This window comes from Saimiri boliviensis, chromosome 8 (assembly GCF_048565385.1).
Source record: "Saimiri boliviensis isolate mSaiBol1 chromosome 8, mSaiBol1.pri, whole genome shotgun sequence".
NCBI lineage: Eukaryota > Metazoa > Chordata > Mammalia > Primates > Cebidae > Saimiri > Saimiri boliviensis.
This window is the reverse complement of record NC_133456.1, coordinates 23,911,283-23,936,783: the sequence shown is the minus strand read 5'-3', so window position 1 is coordinate 23,936,783 and position 25,501 is coordinate 23,911,283. Positions and strand designations below refer to the sequence as shown.

Sequence of the window (25,501 nt, the reverse complement as noted above, 5' to 3'; positions counted from 1 at the left end):
GAGAAGGAAGCTAAAAGCCTCCTGAGTTAGGTTAGAGCTTCAGTCCCTGGATTCAGACTGAGACAGCAATCAAGCCAGTTTACGTCCCCAAAGGAAAATAAGACTTTTTCTTCAAAGTGCACTTTCATCACCTTTTATGCCTGGCATAAGCCCCAACCATGGTGAAAAGAAGCTGTTCCCATCAATCTTATTGGATTCATTGAATACTGTGTGGCAGGCCCTGTGATATAAAAGATGCAGAATAGTGGCCTTTGCCCCCAGTAGCACACTCACTTGGACAGACAGGGAAAGCACATGCAAAATTAAACTTCTCATTCTTCATTCTATATACGCAATGTGTCAGGCACTGGGCTAGGTACTGGGGATGCCATACAGAAACTACAGTCCAGTGAGCAAGATAGGAAAGCAGGTGATAGTGAGAAGACCACCTGACTGATGCAGTGATGGGCGAAGGGTATAAAATGACAGTGAGAGAAGACAGGCCAGGAGACATATGAGATTAATTTCCCAGTAAGTGATACATATAGTAAAAGCCATGGGATCAAAGCAAAGTTCTTAATTTTGTTTTTGAGACTGCTGTCAACAACACATTCCAGTATCAGTCACCATGCTACACATGCAGTATGTGCAGTGACTCTTCCAGGACCCTCTCTAGGTGAAGGAGAGCTGGTTTACCTGAGGCCAGTGCTTTATAGGCTTTTTGATTAGTCACACACACCAGGCTGTGAGTCTGTATAGAATGAGGTCATTGATGAGAGGTGTGTCTGCAAATACAGGTGTGTCCCTCTTTCCCAGGGGGTTTACCTCAGTCTTAGGAGCCATCCTTCAGATCAGGAAATATGGCCCTGACCTTGATGGACTTGGGAGGGGAAAACAAAAAGAGTGCATAGAAATGTGTGTCTTATTACAGTGGGTAGGAATTTGTATACAATTATTTTTCCAATAGAGAATTGTACTTAAAGTCATGATTCTGTAAGTGTTATTTATGTTCCTTGTTACAGTCTCTGGACTTCTAAACCTCATTTGTATCTCTTTTAAGACACCTGTCTTGATATCCTCTGTTTTATTTACTTGCAAACATGGCCCTTTCCATCCCATTAATTTCTTAAGTGTAGAAAACATGCTTTATGCATCTTTCTGAGCTCCTTATTATAACTTAGCACATTGCCTTACATATTATAGGCATTTAATGAATATCTGATGAATAAACTATGTCATCCAAAACTGGAAAATGCACTGGGCATTTGGGCTTAGGATCTTTTCCTGAAATTTATCAAAGAATAATCCTTCCCTAATTGGGAAATATCATGCAACTTAGGAAGAGAGGGAGAGACCAGCTTGCAATGATAAGGAATGGGAAGAACATGTTCCTAGCTAGGTACATCAGCAAAAGCATTGCTAATCATCAACAGCAAGGCAAATGTCAGAGTCAGGTTACCGTTACAGTCAACCCTGAAATTCTTACTGTAAAGGGGATGCTCGTCATGTGAGCTAGGATTGGATATTGTAGAATATAAGGTGGTAGACTCAGTTACACATATGATCACAAACAAGGGGAATGCTATGAGTAAAAATGACATTAACTGTGTCTATGGAGTACATAGTAGACATCATTATTGCTTAGAAGTTGTCTTAGAGGTAACACCTGGCAGGAGAGAGAGAAGTTACAGTACCATGAACCTTCGCTACAAATCATGCAGGGGGTGATGCTATCCACAACTGAGTTTCAGTTCTTGATCCTCTCATTTCTCCACATCATTCTCTGCAGGTGGCATTGGCTGTATAGGTCGAGACAAGGGCCAGGTCCGAAAATGCCTTGACGTGGTGGAGATCTACAACCCAGATGGGGACTTTTGGCGAGAGGGCCCTCCCATGCCAAGTCCCCTCCTCTCACTCCGCACCAATTCCACCAATGCAGGGGCAGTGGATGGGAAACTCTATGTCTGCGGGGGATTCCATGGAGCAGGTATTGGTCCAGTTTTGAACATTTTGTTAACTCCTTTGGTGTTGATTTGACCTTCTTTAATCCAATCACCACTAACACCCCAGAGACCAACATGAGCACTACAGAAGCATAGCTTTTAGAGTCAAGAGACCCTGTGCACAACCTCTGGGTCTGGGCTTCACATTGACAAAGTGAAGCTGGCACATCCATAGGCTGTCGTAAGAACTGAACGGAATGCAGTTTATGGCCATACCATCCTGAACACACCCGATCTCACCTGATTTCAGAAGCTAAGCAGGGTGGGGCCTGGTTAGTACTTGGATGGGAGAACTAAAAGGGAATATAGTTTGTACAGCATCTGGCACATGGCAGACACTTACTATATAGTAGTTGAATATGAAGAGAAGAGAAATGAGAGTGGTAGCCTAATGCCTATGGTGAGACTAAAGGAGAGACTTTAAAATGGAAAGAGCAGATGAAGATGGAGTACCAGCCAGAAGTGTTGGGTTTTATCTGATCAAGACTCAGAAAATGCTCTTATTCCTACCCCATGACTATCACTTGAAATAAATGGCTTGAAAGCATCTCTAAAATAATACCTAATGCATGTATTTATTACTAAACTTAGTTTCCATATATCTAATTGTACCATCATTGCATTCTACAGTATGGATTTATAATTTTTTAATGTAACAGTGAGATTCTAAACTATGCATAAATCTAGTAGGCAGATGCCTTCAAAGTTTGATTAGTGGCATAAGTAAATAAGACATAATGCAATTATATTAAAAATGACTAACTGTTGAATTATATTCTCACTAACAGAAGAACAAGGCCAGTACATACCCATGAAACATGTGCCTCAAGAGCACTTAGAATTTTGGAAGAATGCCAGATTAAAGCAAAGCTGATACTGCGGCAAAGCAGAGCCTTTTGCAAGCCTGCCTTCACTCTTTAAGCACATAATATGTTAGTTAAAGAATAAGATGGTTATTATAAATTAAAACAGACTCAGGAGATATAGGAACAAAATGCAGTGGTTCTCAATTCAAACAGATAATCTGGGAAATTTGAATATGGATCAGGGTGTTAGATTATATTGTGAATTATTAGTTTTGTTAGGAATAATAATTACATTATAGTTTTATATAAAATAGAAAGAAAAATCTGAAAAATAAAAATTGTCTAGAAGAATTTATGGGTGAACGCCAGGTATGGTGGCTCATGCCTATAATCTCAGCACTTTGGGAGGCCAAGGTGGGTGGACCACAAGGTCAGGAGATCGAGACCATCCTGCCAACATGTTGAAATCCTGTCCCTACTAAAAAAAAAAATGCAAAAATTAGCTAGGCATGGTGGCACATTTCTGTAATCCCAGCTACTCGGGAGGCTGAGGCAAGAGAATGGCTTGAACCAGGGAGTCAGAGGTTGCAGTGAGCTGAGATCGCGCCTTGCACTCCAGCCTGGTGACACAGCAAGACTCCATCTTAAAAAAAAAAAAAAAAAAAAAAGAGAGAGAAGAATTTATGGGTGAGAAAGATACACTGTCTGAAATTTGTTTTAATCTATTCCGGCAAATATTATTTTTAATGGCAAGAAGTGGCAAATACATTGAAAGTTGTCATAATAAAAACTTCCCTTTTCCTTTTTCTATTTGCTCTTCAAAAGATTTTTCAAAGAGGTTTTTTAAAAATTGTTTTCATCTCTTTTACATTAAACACTACATGCCATGCTTGGGTAAAGACTGTAATCTATCATTGTAGCAAGAAACTTGGCCCAACAAGGAATCCTAATAGACGCTTATACTTTAATTTAGTCTAGGGATCTAGAAGACATTCTGTTTTGTCTTGCTTCTTTATCCTTCTTTGATTAGAGAATTGATATCCCCCAGTTTTTCAAACATGTTAAATAAACTCGTACCATGAGCTAACCTCTCTTCTTGGTACTATTAATATAATGGACGGGTAATGCTTCTGGCCAAAGGGACTTACTATATGAGCTCTCAAAGTCCATTTTAATTATTTGTTTCTAAGATGGTAGATTGTTTGGGATTTGCTGAATGAATTATCACTGGGATGTTATACAAAATAGAACAATTGTATAATAGCATGCCTATTATGATCTAGAGATCTCATCAAACCTAAAACAGACACTAAATGTTTTCTCCTTCTATGACACAGACCTACTTGTCTCATTTACTTTTTCATAAAACCACAGTTGAGAAAGTAATTATTTTTAATATAATTAATCAATTCAATAAAAATATATTAAAATATATCGTGAACAGGTATTTGGGATACAATCAAGATTTTCAACATTTGGTTGGAAAGACAAATGCATAAACATGTAATAAACATAGTAATTTGTTTTTGGTTTAAATAGTAGGTTGGGCCAGGCATGGTGGCTCATGCCTGTAATCCCAGCACTTTGGGAGGCTGAGGTAGGCGGATCACAAGGTCAAGAGATTGAGACCATCCTAGCCAACATGGTGAAACCTCATCTCTATTAAAAAATACAAAAAATTTCTAGGTGTGGTGGCGTGCACCTATAGTCCCAGCTACTAGGGAGGCTGAAGCAGGAGAATTGCTTGAACCCAGGAGGCGGAGATTGCAGTGAGCTGAGACTGTGCCACTGTACTCCAGCCTGGCGCCTGGCTACAGAGCAAGACTCTGTCTCAAAAAAAAAAAAAAAAAAAGTAGGTTGAACACCTGTATTATATCTTCAAGCCCCACTAAAATGACAGTAAGTGGAATAAACAGCTAGACAAAGAGAAGAGACAGGAAAATAGCGACAAAAATTTGGAAGCTAAAAAGCAGCATGAATAGTAACTAAGTAGACCTGAGAAAGTGTAATCCTAACTGGCAACAGAAAAAGCAAAAAACAAACAAAACCCCTGACTTGTAACACGGAACCCCAGATAATCTCAGGAGTTGACAACAAAAGGTAACTCTGGAAATTGAAATAAATATGATGCTGAAAACATGAAGATTAGCTGAAATACAAGAAGACCCCTAATTTCTTGCCCTACTCTTGACAGTGAGACAAAGACTTTCACCCTGACAAAGACTGAATTTGAGTTCAGGCATCCAGTAATTTAAAAAGAGATTAAGTGGAAGGTTGCATATTGAATATTGAGGTCCTCAGCCTCCTTCCTTCCCTGGTCCCCAGCATACGCACAGCCAAACTCTCTCAGCAAGAGATTGGGAGGTTCTTCTATGGGGGTCTGACCAGCCCCCAACTAAGGCAAAGCCAGATTACCCTGTAGAAAATCTCATAGAAAAAGTCTTTTATAACATCCCACTCTTAAAGATGAGCAAACGGCTAAGGATCACCAGACATTTGTGGAAATGTGTAGATGAAAGATAGAAAACAAACTGGAGGAAACAGAGGCTGTACCAGGAGAGGTGTTCTCAGAGAAATGAGAGAAAATATTGCATTGATAGAACAGGTAAAGGATACTCAAAACATTTCTTGAAAATTAAAAAATACAGCAGAAATTAAATCTACAATGGAAAATTTGGAAAGTGTAGTAGAGAAAGCTTCTCACAAAGCAGAACAAAAAGCAATTATATTGAAAATTAGTGAAAGAGAAACTGAAGCCAAGAGGTCCAACATTTGAATAATAGGAGTTGGTCAATGGCTAAACAGAGAAAACAGAGGAGAATAAATTATCCATGAAGTAAATTAAAATTTTTTCCCCAAACTGAAGTTATCAGATTTAAAGGATATACAAATGCCAAGGACAAAGGATGAAAATGGACCCAAACTAAGGTACATCATTGTGACAGGACAGAACATTGGGGGAAAAAAAAAAAAAAAAAGGTCATAAAAGTTCCTAAAGAGAAAAAACAATAGTTTTACACAAAGTGCCAAGAATCAGACTTCTGAATAATGAATTGGGAGCTAGAAGAAAAAGAAGCAAATGCTATCTAAATTTCTATGGGAAAATTACTTTCCACCTACAATTCTATGCCTGCTGAACAATGAAGTGTGAGAGCACATTTTCAGACATTCGGTGCCTCCAAAATTTTTCTCCTGTGTGCCCTTTTATCAGGACATGCTTCACCAAAAATGAATGTATAAACCAAGAGACATGGGACCCAAGAACAGAATTAAACATAACAGAGAGACAAGGAAATCCCTGAAGGATATTGAGGGGAGATTCAAAAAGCTGCACAGCAGCCAAAAGAGCAGCCAGAATAGAATGGAGCCAGTCAAAGGGCTCTGTGAGAGATGCTCTCAAGATTCCAACATTTGGAGAAGAGCAATGAAAGCTAGCAAAAATAAAACATGAGAAAACAGTAAGTTGTGCAGAAAAGGAAGAGTATGGCACACAGTCCATCTGTGAATAGCATTTAGAACAATATCATAATAAAATACTCGATACTGAGCTGACCAAAACTATGCCTTAACTGTATTGAAAAATGTGGAAACAGAGCATAGGTAGATAGGGTAGGAATGTGAGAGAAAGCCAAGTCCACATTCTTCACAGTGGAAGTCAAGAGTTAATGCCTTCATCTGACAAAGCAAGAGGTGGAAGTAATCTAAAACGTGTTATTTATAGAGACCATGGTCAGCACCAGCAGAATCAGCCAGACTGGAGAGAGAAGCAGTGAATGGGTAGCAGGGCAGGGAACAACTGTTTTTAAGGAATAAGACTTGTAAAGCAGCTCTTTAAATCATGCAAATGTGTAACTAATAAAACAAAACCTAAATTTAAAATATATAAATATGGTGCGTATAATAGAAGAATAACAAGAGAGTATTAAAGAAAATATGAACAAGTGAGTCTTTTGGGAGACAACTCTCCATGGGTCTCAGGTGTTTCTGCATATCTTATGAGCAGAGATACTGACTGTCTTTGTTCCGGGATATTTATTTCTTCAAGCATCTTTGTATAGCATACAGCCTTAGAACACATAGTATCTCCATAGCAAATGGCAGGCATGTTCACTGGTCATTATGAAAAATTCAGGTTCTCTAAATTCAGCATTTCTCTCCAGTAATGCAACTCATTACTGATTGTACAGGTGTCGGTTGGCACTCTTTATGTTGCCCTGTCAGAATAGGGCAAAAAACAGGCATAATAACTGGCATAAAAATGCTGATATACTAGTTGCTACTATTGCTATGACACTGTCTTTCATTTCTGAGCCAGAAGTCTCATGTCCTCTATCAGCATCCATGAAACTGTAACAGCTTACTTATAAAATCCCAGACTCTTTGCAGTTTTTGACGGAGTCCTAGGACTCACCAAGAAGCTTTGTTCTCCACCTCTAACCCAGAATGAGGGAGCCAGTATTGTGTTTCAAAAAGGTCAGAGCTCATAATACCAATCCTTCACAAACTCTTACAAAATATACAAGAGGGAACACTTCCGAACTCATTATTCGAGGCCAGTGTTATTCTGATACCAAAATTAGACAAAGACATTGGAAGAAAACTACAGGTTAGTAGACTTTTTTAATATGGGTGCAAAAATGCACAACAGAATGCTAGCAAACTGAATCCAGCAATTTACAAGAAGAATTATAAACCATGACCAAGAAGGATTTATCCCAGAAATGAAAAGTTGGTTTGCCATTTGAAAATGAATCAATGTGTGGGAAGAGGGAGAGCATCAGGAAGAATAGCTAATGGATTCTGGGCTTACTACCTGGGTGATGGGTTGATCCGTGCAGCAAAACATCATGGCACACATTTGCTTATGTAACAAACCTGCACATCCTGCACATATACCTCGACACTTAAAATAAAAGTTGAAGGAAAAGAAAGAAAATGAATCAATGTAATATGCCATATTAATAAAGGGGAAAAAACAGGATAATTATCTCAATAGATGCAAAGAAAAAATAGATGCACACTTTCATGATATAGATACATAACAAACTTAGAAATAGAAGATAACTTCCTCTGCCCAATAAAGGATATTTATAAAAAAATCTACAGCTAACTCACACTTAATGGTAAAAGACTGAAAGATTCCCCCTAAAATCAGGAACAAGACATGAATGCCTACTCTTGCACTTCTAGTCAGCATTGTACTGGAGGTTCTAATCAGTACAATTAGGAAAGAAAAAGAAATATAAAGCATTCATTTTGGAAAGTAATAACTAATTGCATACAACATAATCTTTTATTTAGAAAATCTTAAGAAATTATTTAAAAAGCTACTAGAGCTAATAGGCAGGTTCAACAAGGTTGCAGGACATAAGATTATATGCCAAAAAATTGTTTTTCTATACACTTACAATGAACAATTCAAAAATGAAATTAAGAAAACAATTCTGCCTACAACATCAAAAAGAATAAAATACTTAGGAGTAAATTTAACAAGAAAGCACAGGATTTGTACACTGAAAACTTCAAGACATCACTAAAAGGAATTAAAATTCTATATAAATGGTAAGATAATACATACAAAAATTGATAGGATGATCCTAAAATCTATATGGAAAGGTAACAGACCAAGAAAAGCCAAAATGATCTTGTAACAAAACAAAAACAAATGATATTGTAAAAAAATTAGGAAGACCCACACTTCCTAATTCCAAAACTTACTTCAAAGCTATAGTAGTCAAGACCATGTGGTACTTGCATAATGATAGATAAGACATATTGATCAGTAGAATAGACTTGAGAGTTCAGAAACAAACCCTCCATTTGTGGTCAATTGTTTTTCAACAAGGCTGCCAAGACAAGACAATGAGGAAAGCATCCTTTTTTCAACAAATAGTGCAGGAATAATTGGATATCCACACACAAAATAATGAGGCTGGAGTCCTACCTCACGCCATGTACATAAAGGAAGCCAAAGTGGATTAAAAACCTAAACATATGACCTAAAACTGTAAAACTCTGAGAAGAAAACACAGACATAAATCTTGAATTAGATGATGCTTTCTTCTTGAATTAGATGATGCAGCTTCTGTGGAAAAGTCTGGCAGTTCCTCAAGAGGTTAACACAGAGTTGCCATACAATGCAGCAATCCCACTCCTAGGTATATATCCAAGAGAATTGAAAATATATGCCCACTCTTGTACATGAATGTTCATAGCAGCAGTATTCATTTCAGCCAAAAAGTAGAAAACAACACAAGTGTCCATCCATAGAGGAATGGATAAATAAATATGATCTATTTAAACAGTGGAATATCATTTGGCAATAAAAAGGAATGACGTACTAATAGACACTACAACATAGATGAACCTTGAAAGCATTATGCTAAGTGAAAGAAGACAATCACAAAAGACCACATATCATGATTCCATTTCTATGAAATGTCCAAAAAAGGCAGATGGATAGAGATAGAAAGTAGATTCGTGATTGCTAGGAACTGGAGAAAGGGTGAATGGGTAGTGACTGCTAATGGGCACAGGATTTATTTTGGGAGTGATGAAAATGTTCTGAAGTTAGATAGTGGTGATGGTTGCACAACTCTGTGAATAAAAAACCATTGTATTATACACTTTTAAGGGGTGAATTTTATGATATGTGAACTATACCTCAATAAAGCTGTTGTTAAAGTGAAAAAGTCAGAGCTCTTTCTCTTCTTTCCCTCACAGTAATCAGCTTGGTGTTTGACACTAACGAGAATTAAGCTGAACTGCCCATGGGAAGGGTGTATGGAGGCAGATTCCTTGAGTGAAAGAGGCAGAAATGGCCCAGTCCAGAGATAGAGTTAGGCTTCCTGAGACAGAGAAGATAGTGGTGGCAGATGACACCTAGTGGCAGGAAACTATTACTTGCTATAAGAACATCCAAGGGATGACAACACTGTGGCCTTAGTACTTGCAAAAGATTCCTGTGGTTGACACACAGAAATTCTGCCTTTTAAGGGACCCTGTGTGCTTGGACAGAGGGCATCTTGGTGATAACCATAATGAAGTGAATAGCAAAGAACCACTCTCATGTTTTCTAGCTCAACTGTGCTCCCAGGATTCTCGTATATCTCACAAAGAGGAGTTGCTCCCAGACGGCTCAGCCTTCTCCCTGCTGACAAAGCCCCCACTTGGCTCTTATTCCACCTGTTGGTTCTTTGAGACTCAAATGCATCTTCCTGCCAGGCTCTGGTTTCTGTCTGCTTCCCCAAACTCTGGTGCAGGGTCTCTCACTCCCCATGACAGCAGTTCATCAGCATACACACTTGTTTGACACCTGTGGCTGTCTTGCCTTCCTCCTGGATATCAGGGGAGCTCAGAGAGCAGGCTGAGGGAGCAGGGAGGCCTCCTGTTTCTCCACTTCAACTCTATACTGGCTGCTAGTGGGCCCCGTTCTGGGCAGGGGGATTTCTTCCCAGAGTACAGGCTAAGTCCCTTCTGCCTTCATCTCATCTGTGCCGTTTTCATCATGTTTGGCTAACTTCTAGGGGACCCAAGCAACATTTTCACCTTAGTCTCAGCCCCTCCAAATCTTTCTTCCTTCACCTGGGACTGGAAAGGCTCTCTGCCTCCCCTATCTGTCCAGCAAGAACTTCCCTCAAATCACGCCTCTGCCTCCTCTAGTTTAGCCTTGTGGCACAGTCTTAATGGTGAAAAGCCTCTAGAGGACAAATCCGAATTATCAGAAAGAGAAAATGCACTGGCAAGTACTTCAAAAATGAATTCTTTCACTAATAAATGCAGATTAAAATTGACAGCTGACAGTTACCTGGTTACTCTGTGCTAGGGACCATTCTAAGCAGTTTGCATGTGTTAATTTATTTGATTTTCTCAACAGCCTACAACGTGGAAACTATTATTTCCCTTATTTTAAAGATGCAGAAACTGATGCCATCTAAAGAAGTCAAGCAGAGGGTAAATGTTAAATTTGGGATTCAAACCTAGATAGTCTGGCCCCAAAGTCTATATTTTTAGCAGTAGGCTAAACTGTCTCTCCATACCAGACAAATCAAATCAGAATATTTGGTTATGAGGCGTGGGCATCAATATTTTATTAAAGTCTTCAGATTATTCTAACATGCAGTCAGGGTTAAGAGCCACTGCACTGGCTGATGTCAGTTGGGTTTTCATTCAGCAAACCTTTATTGAATGCCTTTCTAGGTAGTAAGCCCCTGTTAAACCCAGAGATACAGATACAAACATGTTTGGTTCCAGCCCTAACACAGCTAATTGAGGGCAAAATAAGGAAGTTGCTGTATTGGTGGGATGATGGACTCAGCTAGCTGCTTAGAATGTAGCTGTGCTCCTTCAAGAAATGGCTGATTCTAGTTTTGGAGCACAGAAAGTGCAAGGTGAGATTCGGACATCCTGTTACAACAGAAAGCAGCTACGTTGTCAAAGACTTAAGGGAGTCATGAAAAGACAGAGAAACCTGCCTAAAAGGGCAGTCACTGGCCAAATTTAAAATAATTCGAACATTGAAAATCATACTTGACTGAAACACATTGAATCAAAAGGCAGCTAATAACTGTAGAAGTCATGATAGAAGGATAGCCAAGATTCTAATGTGTATAATAGTTGGTTCAGTCAGAAATCATCAATGGATGCTAAAAGCATTGGTTGAAAGGTTATAAAGAATAGGATAGTTACATGGCACTGAAGTATTACCTGGTAAATCACAGACTAATTGCAGCATGAAAAAATGTTTACTTTCACAATGGAGAAATTGGATGCTCACCACTATAACCAAATAATCATCATTAATAATGATATAATTTTATAGTATTTACCTGCTGTATCATTCGGTATAGAGTTTTCTCATGTCCCCACCACCACCGAAATACTTAACTTGTGTCTAATCAAACCTCTACATTCTACCTCCAGCTTATAGAAAATAGAGGAAGAAAAAAGTAAAGGACTCTATGAGGAGACAGGTGAATTCAGCATGTGGGACAATTTTCCTCCCTTTTAGAATAAAATCTTCCTCTCTTGAGGTCTAGCCAATGTTCCTTGTGATTAAATTCAGGTTATTCATTCCTGGCTGGAATGTTACATTACTGATAGATGTCCATCTCAGGACATCACATCTGGAGGCAAACTGTGTCCCTCTACCCCTCACAGTCAATGTTCATTTTAATTACCTAGTCAAGATACGGTCTAATTTCATCACTGTGTAGTTACTATTTTTTCTTTCCAAATAATAGAAAATGTGGAAGAGATCCTATAACACCATGTAGTTTACTTTGTCCACTTAAGCTGTCTCCCAGAAATCTTTTCCATGTTAGATAGTAGAGGCTGTCCTTATTCATTTTTATGGGTGTATGCTGTTCCATTGGTGTATGTACCACAGGACCTCTGTTCTTTTTGTGTGTGTTACTTTGTTACACTTTTAATTAATTAATTAATTTTTAACTTTTAGGTTCTGGATAAATGCGCAGGTTTGTTTTATAGGCAAATTGTGAGTCACAGGAGTTTGGTGTGCAGATTATTTCATCATCCAATTTCTTGCTCCTCATTCTCCTCACCCTTCTCCTACCCTCTACCCTTAAGTAGGCCCCAGTGTCTGTTGTTCCCTTCTTTGTGTCCATGTGTACTTAATGTTTAGCTCTCACTTACAAGTGAGAATACACAGTGTTTGGTTTTTTATTCCTGTGTTAGTTTGCTTAGGATGACGGCCTCCAGTTCCATCCATGTTGCTGTAAATGACATGATGTTCCTTTTTATGGCAGCATAGCATTTCATGGTTGTCTACCACAGTTTCTTTATCTGGTCTACCACTGATGGCATTTAGGTTGATTCCAGGTCTTTGCTATTGTGAATAGTTCTGCAGTGAGAATATACATGCATTGTGTCTTTATGGTAGAATGATTTATGTTCCTTTGGGTATATACCCAATAATGGGATTGCTTGGTTAAATGATAGTTCTGTTTTAAGTGCTTTGAGAAAGCACCAAACTGCTTTCCACAATGGCAGAACTAATTTATATTCCTACCAGCAGTGTATAAGCATTCTTTTTTCTCCGCAACCTTGCCAGCATCTGTTATTTTTCACTTTTTAGTAATGGCCATTATGACTGGTGAGAGATGGTATCTCACTGTGATTTTAATTTGTATTTATCTAATGATTATTGATATTAAGCATATTTAATATGCTTGTTGGCTGTGTGTATGTCTTCTTGTGAAAAGTATCTGTTCGTGTCCTTTGCCCACTTTTTAATGGGGTTGTTTGGTTTTGCTTGTTAATTTGTTTAAGTTCCTTATACATTCTGGATATTAGACCTTTGTCAATGCATAATTTAAAAATATTTTCTCCATTCTACAGTTGTTTGTTTACTCTGTTGATAGTTTCTTTTGCTCTGCAGAAGCTCTTTAATTAGGTCGCGTTTGTCAATTTTTATTTTAGTTGCAATTGCTTTTGGCATATTTGTCATGAAACTTTTGCCAGAGTCTATGTCCAGAATGGTATTTCCTATGTTATATTCCAGAGTTTTATAGTTTTAATCTATACATTTAAGTCTTTAATCCATCTTGAGTTGATTTTTGTATATGGTGTAAGGAAGGGGTCCAGTTTCAATATTCTGCATATGGCTAGCCAGTTATCCCAGTACCATTTATTGAATAGAGAGTCCCTTCCCCATTGCTTATGTTTGCCAACCTTGTTTACTATCAGATGGTTGTAGGTGTGAAGCATTATTTCTGAGCTCTCTATTCTGTTCCATTACGATCTCTTTTCTTTACCTTTTGCTAAGACAACTTCCCAACAACTCTTTGGGCCAAAACGTAGGGCCATTCCCTGATCTTAACAAGAGACTGGAATACTGGGTTCTAGTCAGGACAGAGTCAGCACACTCCACCCTATCTATCCCACTAAAGGCAACTAAACCCCCTGGCCAGATACATGGAGCAGCAATCTGAGAACTGTGAAAAGTAAATGGTAGTGGGCACATTGGGGAAGGAAATCAGAACTTGAAATATCACCAAATTAGCAATAATTGTCTCACTTTTTTCCCTTAATATCTCCTTGCCTGGACCGGAAGACAGCCTGAAACCTGGAACTTCATAACAAGTATGGACAGAAACTCTAAGATAACCCCTCTTTTTCTGTTCCAAAGAGGAGGAAAGAGGGCTCCTATGGGTCAGACAGAGTGGGGCATTTTTCTTTCTTTTTTCTTTTTTTCATTCTTTACCCCACCCACTTCCCAAACCCCCAGGCAATCCCAGGTGGTAACAAAGGAACAATTGAGAACATAAATGAGCCAAAAACTGTTTTTTCTAAAAGAATTAAACCTCTAGCTTAACTGAAAATGACAAAAGTAAAAAAGACACAAATTGCCAATAATTGGGAATGAAAGAAAGAATGTTATTACAGACCTCACAGACGTCAGCGGGCTAATAAGGGGAATCCTACAAACGACTCTATAGATAAATTTCACAGCTAAGATAAAATGGACAAATTCCTCAAAACCATGAACTACCAAAACTCACCTATGAAGAACAAATGATGTTGAAACATTTGGATATCCATGTGCAAAAAAAGAACCATAGCCTATTCCTCACACCTTATACAAAAACTAACTCATAATTTATCTAAATATAATGTAAAACTTTAAAAGTTCTAGAATATCACATAGAAGAAAATCTTCATGACCTTAGCTTAGGCAAATTGTTCTAAATTGTGACACTGAAAATGCGATCCATAAAGGAAAAATGGATAGATTGAACTTCATCAAAACGAAAAAATTTGGTGTGCAAAAGACAGTTGAGAATGAAAAGAATTACTGCAAACTCTGAAAAAACATTTGCAAACCACACGTCCAACAGACTTCTTTCCAGAACATGGAAAGAATCCTCAAAACTCAACAATAAGGAAACAAACACAGGAATGAATAAATGGGCAAAAGATTTGTGCAGACAGTTCACTAAAGAAGATATATAGATATAAAATAAGATGTTCAACAACATTAGCCATTAGAGAAATGCAAATTAAAACCCAATGAGATATCACTACACAACTATTTGAATGGCTAAGTGTTTTTAATACAACATGAAGAGCTGATGAGAATGTAGAGCAACAAAAACTCTCAGTTACTACAGTTGGGAATGTCAAATGGTACAACTACCCTGAAAAAGAGTTGAAATTTCTTATAAAGTTAAAATATATATACCACATGACCCAGAACATAGTAGTATTTACCCAAGAAAAAACTTATAATAACACAAAATTATAAATGAATATTTACAGTAGCTCTATTTATAATTGCCACATTGGAAACCATCCAAATGTTCTTAAATAGATAAATGGATAAACAAACTGTGATACAACCATACAACGGAATACTACTCAGCAATAAAAAGGGACAGACTAGGGACAGACTAACAAAACAGCCACCATGTGGCTGAATATCAGAGACACTGCTGAGTCAAAGAAGCCAGACTCAAAACTTTACATTCTGTATTGTTCTGTTCATATGACTTTCTAGAAAAGGCAAAACTACAGGGACAGAGAATAGAGTTTTTTGGAAGAATGAAACTGATTGTGGTGGTGGCTACACAAATCTATGCAAACTCTTCAACTGTAGACTCTCCAGAAAGTTAGTTTTACTGTTCGCAGATTTTTAAAATAATAAAAAGCAGAGTGGACATATTCTCCTAAGTACTTAGAATGGCAATTCTAGAATTTATGTCTGCATATATATGTGTAGGCTGAGCATTTGAACCACACTGGTAGACTACCACACTCTTCCAACCTTGCTGGTCGAGGGCCTAATCCTTTATCATAATTTCATCTCCTAGTCCTTCCACTTGTGCTTAAACAAAGCTTTAACCATTCGTGTGGCATTGAAACACTATTTCAACTGGAGACAACAGCATGCCCTGTCAGAACTTCTTGAATAATTTTTGACTGAATTGTGAACGTGGCCATTCTTAGTTTCCTAAAAGTCAGGAACACTGTCTTCCATTTAAAGTATCTTTATTCAGTTGTTGTTAATTACTTTTTGGTGCTTAATGCCTGCTGTGGTTTGAGTTCATCCTCTCTAAAATTCACGTTGAAATTTGGTCCCCAGCGTGGTGGTGTTGGAGGTGGGGCCTGGTGGGGAGGTGCCTGGTCATGGATTCCTCATGAATAGATTAACACCCTCCTTTGTGGGTGAACTTGGGCTCTCAGAAGAATGGATTAGTTCCAGGGAGAGGGAGTTGTTAAAAACAGTCTGGCTTCCTTGTTTTCTCTTTTACTCCTTCCCTGTCCCTGTGACCTCTTTGCACATGCCCACTTCCCTTCTACCTTCTGCCTTGCGTTGAAACAGCCAAGACCCTTACCAGAGGCAGATCCCCAATCTTGAACTTTCCAGCCACCAGAATTGTGAGCCAAATAAATGTCTTTTCTTTATAAACTATCCAATTCCAGGTAGTCTGTTACAGCAACAGTAAGTAGACTAAGACATTGCCTTTTGGAGCACAGAATCTAATACCTGCATGAGATTTTTGTCTCCTCACTTTGCTGTTTTTCAGATCGCCATGAGGTTATCTCCAAAGAAATATTGGAGCTCGACCCATGGGAAAACCAGTGGAATGTTGTAGCCATCAATGTCCTCATGCATGACAGCTATGATGTCTGCCTGGTGGCCAGGATGAATCCCCGAGACCTCATCCCCCCGCCTTCAGATTTGGTGGAAGAAGACAATGAGCACTGAGGTGACCTTGCTGGAGGACCTCCCACTGTGTCTGCAAACAAGGCCTTCAGAACGGAGGGGACCCACAGCATCTCTGTCATGCCAGACATGTGCATTGCATGCGTAGTGGACTGTGTGTGAAGAAGCAGTGTGTGCTCAGCACTGGGCAGGGAGCATGGGGAGTCTCCCTTCAGGGACTTCCGGGTCTGATAGGGTAAATAAGACCCTACAAGTTTGTGATGATGATGCCCACAGGAGGGACACAGGGCAACAGGAAGGCAGAAGATGGAGGGTCTCACTCTGCTGGGGACTCATGAACAGCATTGCTAAAAAGCAGACCTTTTATTGGTGGTACAGTCAATGATGAGTTGTACAGTCATGGGTACAGTCAATGATCAGTTCATGGAAAGAGCCAAGGTGGAAGGCTTGTGCCTGTCTCTAGCATCCTGGCCGGGCCAGATGGCCTAGGACACAGGGTTTGCTGCCAAGGCTGGAAAAGTAGGTTGTAGCTAAATGACCAACCCCTGAAAGAATGAGGAGTTGGACCTGGTTTGTAAGCCAGGGAATTGCCTTAAAATAGTGATGTTAAGGAAGACTGCTCTCTGCTCTGTTCCAGCTTCAGTCTTAGAAACATTGGCCATTCTCCTTGAGAATCCCCTTCTACTCAAGCAACATCACCCAGCAGCAAGGCTAGCTATGGCTACCACCCTCTAACAGCCAAGGCACTCAAGCCAGACCACAGTGAGCAGAGAATCCTGCCCTGGGCTGAGTCTGTCTGAGACAGGGATGTGGGGTTCTGCAGCCTGGTCCACTCCAAGGCTGACAAGGAGTGTCCTGGACTGGGCTTGCCCAGGGTGCCTTTGCCCACCTCTCAGACACACAAGACCTTCTGCAGGGTAGTTTTGGCTGAACAGGACTGGCCCAAGCCACTCAAGCCACTCAAGCAGGCTCTGGCTGAGGACAGGGAAAGCAACATCTCTTCCAGCTGCTGCCACCTCTGTGACCCGGCCTTTGCAGTAAAGATGGAGCCACCCACATCAGCCCACAATTGAGTACAATCAAAAGACAGTCACTGCCAAAATGTATATTAGAAATGACATTTAAATGACACATGGGAAGTCTGTCTATCTTACTTCCTGTCTCAAATTCTGGAAGCACAGTGGACTCAATGAGTGCATCTGCATAGCTATTCTTCAGCAACATCTCCAAAGAGTTTCACATTGCACAAGGCTCTTTTGGAAGCAGGAGTGGTCAGTAAATTCAGAGGGAGACAAACTGTAAGTAGAGACAGGTTTCTTTGGTGCTGAGCTATGTGACTGTGATGACTGCTAGCTTGTGTCCCCAGGTTCCAGCTGCCAACCAGGCAGGACAGGCAGGTCTTGCCAAAACTGGAACCTATTGGAAATCTATTTTTGCCACCAAGGAGAGAGACCAGGAGACCCAGTGTAGGTTGGCCCCAAGTAGGCTCAACTCTAGGAGGGTGGAGGTCCTGGCTTTCTCTTCACACCTGCACCCTAAGTGCACATGCAGTACCTGGCATGTGGATGACCTTTGGGTGGCCGGCATGGGGCAGTGTTTCTCAACCAGAGGGCCTGGGCCCTGAGCATGTCCAGAAATCTGAGTTAAAGTGAGCTTACTCTTTCCCCAGGAGATGGTCATGATCTGTGTGTTCTTTTTCTTGCTGCAAAGATGTTCCTCCAAGCTGCTGTGTTGGCTGTGGCGCCAGGGTTGAGGGCAGCCTCCACAGGGCCTCTACTTCCTGTATTCCTCTTCACAGAGTCACTGTGCCTACTCTAGCTGCTTGAACAGTCCAGAAAGCTGCTTCGTTTTCCTGGCTCAAGAAGGCCTTGTTGGCATGTCATGGCATATCTTCTAGATGCTTTGGGTTCAAGATCTGGGCTCCAGCACCAGCTCTGCTACTTAGCTAACCAGGTGAGCTCAGGCAAGATGATCTTTCTAAAGCCTCATTTTCCTCATATGCAGAGTGGGAAGGAAAATATTAATACATACTTTATAGGGTTGATGTGAGGATTGAGTAAGTGCTGAGCAAAGTGCCTGTGAAATCCTGAAATAATAAGCATGCTTTAGCTGCCATTATTATCATCACTGTCATTATCATTGCAATCAGCACTTCCCAAAGCAAGGTGCCCAAAACAGACCCAGTGCTTTAATGCAATCCCTTGGGATTTTAGGGGAAGATGTGCATATGGCTTGAGATGGTTCTTAATTTCCCATACCCTCTTGCTTGGCTCCTCCAGTTGGCAGCTAAGAGTCAAGCAAGGGTTTACTCAGATCTCAGGCCCCCGATGCCCTAGATGGACACATGGCAGCTCAGCAGAGGCACCTGAGGGTCGCACTAGGTGAGACCGTCACCCATCTGTGGGAGGCAAGATAAATGGGTAAACACCATTCCTGTCTAATGCAAGGTCTGAGCAGTGTCCCAGTGGACCTTTCCAGAGAGGGCAATGAGAGGACCAAGAAGGGGTATGACCTCTGCTGGAGCCAGGACGGTGATGGCCAGGACCTGGCTTAGCACCGAAGGGAGGTAGGCATCAACAGGCAGGATTTATCAAACTTCTTCTGAGGAACCCCCGAGGTCAAAATCAGTGCTTTGCAGATTTCAGATGTCTGAGCTTGATTTTTCTTTGATTCTATACAACAGATTGCTTGCCTGGGCTAGTGCTTATTTTAAGCTCTTGGTGCTTCTTGCATGACTTCTGTATTTGCAATTAAAAACAACATGGCCGGCCAGGTGCAATGGCTCACGCCTGTAATCCCAACACTTTGGGAGGTGGAGGCAGGTGGATCACGAGGTCGAGAGATCAAGACCATCCTGGCCAACATGGTGAAACCCCGTCTCTACTAAAAATACAAAAATTAGCTGGGCATGGTGGCACGTGCCTGTAGTCCCAGCTACTTGGGAGGCTGAGGCAGGAGAATGGCTTGGACCTGGGAGGCGGAGGTTGCAGTGAGCTGAGATTCCGCCACTGTACTCCAGCCTGGCGCCTGGCAACAGAACAAGACTCTGTCTCAAAAGAAAAAAACAAACAAACAAACAACAACAACAAAAAAAACACCATGGCTCTCCCCACCTGAAGCCAGATATTGTTAGAAATTCAACTATGAATGCCAAGCACAGTGGCTCAAGCCTGTAATTCCAGCACTTTGGGAGGCCGAGGAGGGTGGATCATGAGATCAGGAGTTTGAGACCAGCCTGACCAACATGGTGAAACCCACATCTACTAAAAATACAAAAATTAGCTGGGCATGGTGGCGTGTGCCTATAATCCCAGCTACTCAGGAGGCTGAGGCAGGAAGATAGCTTGAACCTTGGAGGCGGAGGCTGCAATGAGCCGAGATCACACCACTACACTCCAGCCTGGGTGACAGAGTGAGACTCCATCTCAAAAAAAAAAAAAAAAAAGGAAATTCAACTTTGAAATATATTCCTATTGCTCCTGTTTTCATTTTAATAGAAGGCTATTACAGTACTGCACGATGGGCTCTTATAAAACTTCTACTATCTGCTAGTTCTTATCTTTATGACAGGATTGTTTGACACTGAGCAAGGAAACACAATAAGTAATTTGGATGCTAGGCTGGCAGAAGCCTGCCGCTGTCAACCACATCCCGCCTCAGTGTGTTCAACACAGCAGCATTGTTCTCCCTGGCTTCATAATGAGCAAATGCTTCACATTTGAACTTACAGAATAAATTTTTACTAATAAAAGATCACTTTCATTTTGTTTTTCACATTGCAGTTCCAGGAGATGCTGAGGGTCCCATGAGCTGGGGAGTGACGACCAGGAGACAAGTAGCAGCAGGCCCAGGGCAGGGCCATGAGGCAGCGGGAGCAGCTGGGGTAGCAGGGGCATCCCCAGAGTGCTGCACAGGAGGGCAGCCAGGAAAATAGAGAGGCCGGGCACGGTGGCTCACACCTGTAATCCCAGCACTTTGGGAGGCTGAGGTGGGTGGATCACCTGAGGTCAGGAGTTCGAGACCAGCCTGGACAACAGGATGAAACCCCATCTTTACTAAAAATACAAAAATTACTAGATGTGGTAGTGCGTGCCTGTAATTCCAACTACCTGGGAGGCTGAGGCAGGAGAATCGCTTGAACCTGCGAGGCAGAGGTTATGCACCACTGGACTCCAGCCTAGGCAATAGGAACTCTGTCATTCTTTGTGAATGGTGTCTACTTTCTTTTTTTTTCTTTTTTTTTTTTTTTTTTTTGACACAAAGTTCAGGCAACCTGGAGGCTACACCAAGGAGTTGGGTCTTTATCCCCCGACAACAATGGTCTCCGGCAAGGAAGTCCACTAAGTACATCATCCACAGCCCAGCAGCACTGGGTAGGGCGGAGCAGGCCTGGCAAGACGCATGTTGGGAGCCAAATCCGGGGAGCCTGGGCTAACCTGGGCAGTGGGATCAGAATAACAGTGTGGATTGGGTGCAGCCCAGAATGGAGGATGTTTGTGTTTGCTGTCAGATTCAGAGAACAGGGACAGGCCAGGATTTTGGCCAAGAAAGAACGGCCAGAGAGCCAAAATCAAAGACCAGAATATCTTTCAGGGAGTACCCTATTGGCAAGGGGACCTGCCCCTCCACCGGTGTTCCAATGGCTTTGGCTATTCACACTTGACTCACCTGGGGGTCACCAAGAGACAGAAGAGGAGGCCCTGAGGTGTAGAGTCACATCACCCACTTTGCCAACTTTTGGACAGTCAGGTGTGCCCCTGCTCTTCCTCATTTACAGAGACAAGGACCCTGACCAAGCTTATATGCCCAGCACAACCCAGGCATAACAATAAACATAACTATCCCACTCCTTTACCAGTGGTTAGTTAGACGTGACCATGTGGCACAATCCTGGCCAAAGAGACATAAAGGGAAGTTTGAAGAGGGGCTGGGGACAGGTTCTCTCACCTTTTCTGCTTGGCAAGTTGGCCTGTCCCCTGGAACTGCAGCCACCACCCTGCAGTGGTGACAGAGGTGGCTGGAGACTGCCACAGGTGACCCACAGGTGGGGATGGGCCCTGCAGAATCCAGGGCCTTGGTGATGTAATTGAGCCACTAAATCAACCAGATAAGAGACTTTTTGTCAGATGCTAATTGTTATGATAAATGTTTCTTATTGTTCAGGCCACCTTTAGTTACTTGTAGTTTAGGATTTCCTAAGTGGTACTCCAACCTTTCCCTACAAAGCCACCTTCTCTTGGGATGGCATTTGTTACCCCTGCCAAAGAGGAGGACTCAGACAGTCCCTGGCCCCTGGGATGTCAGGTGACAAGGTTGTCATTCACTGCAGTGGGGTAGCTTCTCAGCAGAACTGCTGAAAGCTGATGGTTTATGAGCCTGAGTCACTTCTTAGCTATTTCTCCAGTATTGCTTTTTCTCTCAGATCTTCAACATATTTGTTTGTTTACTACAAGTCCCACCCGGCACTCATTTTTGTAAACGTCTTATTGGAACACAGCCATGCTTATTCATTTCTGCACCATCCATGGCTGCTTTCTGTATTGTCTATGGCCCTTTGCAGAGAAAGCTTGCCAACTTCTGGTGTATTCCATCAAATTTTCTCAAAGAAAAATACTGAGCTAAGGCAATATATGTGCTATAAAGGAATATATATGAATATTCCTCTGTGATATATTACACACACACACACACACAAACACACACACACACACACACACAAAAGACATTGCTCTAACCTATTCTTTTACTAAACAATATCTCTTAAAGACAGTGCTCCATACAGAAGCGAATGGATCTGCCTGTTTCTAACACCTGGTATTCTATCATAGGTGTAGCAGAACTTTGTTAACAAGTCACCAAGAGCTGGAAATTCCCATTGTTTCCCACGGCTGTTGTTCTGGTGGGCAGCAGGGGTAGGGGCATCTGACCATCCCCTCTTTTGCTAGGGGTTGGCAATTGTTTAGAAGGTGGCCTTTGCATTGCACTTAGGTTTTCTGTGGGCACTCAGGAACACCAGAGACATCCCTGGGAGGCTCCCATTGTGCTAGAAGTGGCTTCATGCCACTTAGAGGCACTTGGGCTTATTGAGAGACGTGGCAGGTGGTAGCCAAGCAGGCCAGCCTCATGCAAAGCCTGGTCTCCACTGCAGAGAGGAGCCCAGGCAGGGAGTGAGCAGCTAGCACTGAGAGAACTGAATGACACAGGTGTAGGCTGGCATCTCTTGGGAAGCCACACTCGCCCTGTAGCGCTGAGACACACAGGAGCCCATGATCCTCCACCAGCCATGAAGCAACGGAGAAACTTATGGCCCAAAACTGCAACAGAAGCCTCCAGTGTCATGGCCAGATGTGGGTGGAGGCAGAGGGAAGGCCCACAGCCAGCCTACAGCCTCGCCGCAGCCTCGCCTCTGCCCTTCCCCAGCTGTGGGCCTGCAGGGCACCCAGCATCCCCAGGGTGAAGCATCTGAGGGCTGAGCCATGATGAGGGTGTCCCTGGAATGGTGGGGAGCAAAGTGTCCCCAAGGCTGGGAACCAGCAGCTCCAGCTCCAGGGACAGGCCTCTTTTTTCCCCTTTCTCCAGCTTGACTTTTTCAGCCTCTGGAATCCGCTGCCATTTTGTGGTTTGCAGCCCGTCCTCCACCTTCCAGGCCGGCAGCTAAGCCACCCAGCTTTGCTTGTCATCATACCTTCTTCTCTGACCCCTCTTCTGCTTTTCAGGACACTGGGCCCACCCGGACAGCCCAGGATGCTCTCTCTCTGACCAGTAGCCCCAGCCCCCTTGCTATGTCATATGACCCACTTGGGAGGTTCTAGGTTCTGTGGACCTTTTAGGGGAATCATTTTGCCTACCACAATCTCTAAATCCCCATAAAGTACGGTCATCATAGATGTGCACATGTGGCATTTATAGGATTTCACAAACACACCGAGGTCAGAAACCCCAATGAGGAGGGAAAGAGGAGCGCACCTACACATGCCTGGTCCTTAGAGCACGCTGCCCTGCAGACTCCATGACCAGCAAGATTGCGCTATGAGGTTCTGGGAGATTCTCTGCTCCGTGGAGTAGCTGAAGGAAGCATGCAGGCCTGAGGCTGGTGGCAGTCCTCTTTCAGTTGCAGATGAAGCTCATACCGTGGAAGGAAAACCACATAACAAGAAGAACCACTGTGCCCCTGTAGGAAGCCTGCTGTACCTCTGCCCCTCCCAGGTTTCATACCAACACATCATATCCCCTTGTGGGTAGGTTTTCTGTTTCTTGCATCCAAAGATATCTTGAGGATGGTGCAAGAAGTGGGATGTTACAGGCAGGATGCAGGGAGCAGGGCGGAGGGTGCCCCAAGGCCACACTCCAGGCTGAGAAGCTGGCATTCAGGCTCTGCAACTGTTGCCATAGGCTGAGCTGTGTCAATTGCACCTGGGACGAGGCCCACTGCAGATGGAGGCTTAACATTCAAAAGGGCCTGCTGAGAAAAACGCTGCTTGTTGGAGCATGCGGTTGCTTCATGGGACCTTATTGTCCATCTCACAGAACTTCCAATAAGGCCCTATAGGGCAGAAACAAGCTACTTTGTAAGGGCCCATTAGAAAACAGAGAAGGAAAAAAAATAAGCTCATTAGGAGATGCCCTTCCTGGGAAACTGGGTAAAGGCTCCTCAGAATCTCTCTGGTATTATTTTTTATAACTGCATGTGAATCTACCATTATCTCAATTTTCTTTTTTAAATTCATTTTTAGAAGGGGAGCGAGAGACACCCCTTCTACCTACAGAGTATAGTAAAAACAGCTCCCAGCCCCTTCTACCTACAGGCTATAGTAAAAACAGCTCCCAGCCCCTTCTACCTACAGGCTATAGTGAAAACAGCTCCCGGCCCCTTCTACCTACAGGCTATAGTAAAAACAGCTCCTGGCCCCTTCTACCTACAGGCTATAGTAAAAGCAGCTTCTGGCCCCTTCTGCCTACAGGCTATAGTAAAAACAGCTACCAGCCCCTTCAGGGTTCTGACAGGAACATGTTAACTAACAGCAGGTAGACTGAGCCCTTGGGTGGTTTGTTTTTTTTTGAGACAGAGTTTCACTCTTGTTACCCAGGCTGGAGTGCAATGGCGTGATCTTGGCTCACCGCAACCTCCGCCTCCTGGGTTCAGGCAATTCTCCTGCCTCAGCCTCCTGAGTAGCTGGGATTACAGGCACGTGCCACCATGCCCAGCCAATTTTTTGTATTTTTAGTAGAGACGGGGTTTCACCCTGTTGACGAGGATGGTCTCGATCTCTTGACCTCATGATCCACCCGCCTCGGCCTCCCAAACTGGGATTACAGGCTTGAGCCACCGCGCCCGGCCCTTGGGTTCTTAACCTGGCTCCACTCCTTCCTTATGTGGCCTTGGGGAATGTAGACAACCTGCTCCTCACTTTTTCCATCTACAAAATGGGAATAATGATGGTACTACCTAATAGGGTTATTATGATAATTAAATGAGATATAATACATGTTACACTGTTAAAACAGTGCTTAGCATAGTAAATGCCCCAAAATGTTAGGTCTTGATAGTGGCCGTCATAATTCCACCCCAAGATGAGGTCTGGAAAAGTAGAAACAAAAATGGGGGGCTCTACAGGAGATACTATTGCAGCCCCAGATAAATCTGACCCTCCAAGAAGATATTTCCTCCCTAAAACAAACGAAAATGAGTTCTGTAAAAAGAATAGGAAAAAATGACTATTAGAAATGTTTTAAAATGAGAGCCAAAATAAAAGTTTTTTTTTTTTTTTTTTCTTTTGAGACGGAGTTTCGCTCTTGTTACCCAGGCTGGAGTGTAATGGCGCGATCTCGGCTCACTGCAACCTCCGCCTCCTGGGTCCAGGCAATTCTCCTGCCTCAGCCTCCTGAGTAGCTGGGATTACAGGCATGTGCCACCATGCCCAGCTAATTTTTTGTATTTTTAGTAGAGACGGGGTTTCAGAATGTTGACCAGGATGGTCTCGATCTCTCGACCTTGTGATCCACCCGCCTCGGCCTCCCAAAGTGCT

At 42.2% G+C, this 25,501-nt stretch overlaps 1 protein-coding gene across 2 annotated transcripts in view; it reads left to right on the top strand.

Annotated features, from left to right (window-relative positions):
* The window catches only part of KBTBD12 (kelch repeat and BTB domain containing 12), a 72,077-nt gene extending 46,864 nt beyond the window's left edge, over positions 1-25,213 (top strand). The window contains exons 5-6 of one of the 2 annotated variants that reach the window (XM_003926132.4): positions 1,769-1,966; positions 16,336-25,213. In XM_003926132.4, coding sequence (XP_003926181.1) covers positions 1,769-1,966; positions 16,336-16,517 — 380 coding nt within the window. In that variant the 3' untranslated portion in view covers positions 16,518-25,213. The other variant, XM_074404169.1, reaches the window with a different exon arrangement.
* Positions 25,214-25,501: the final 288 nt, after the last annotated feature.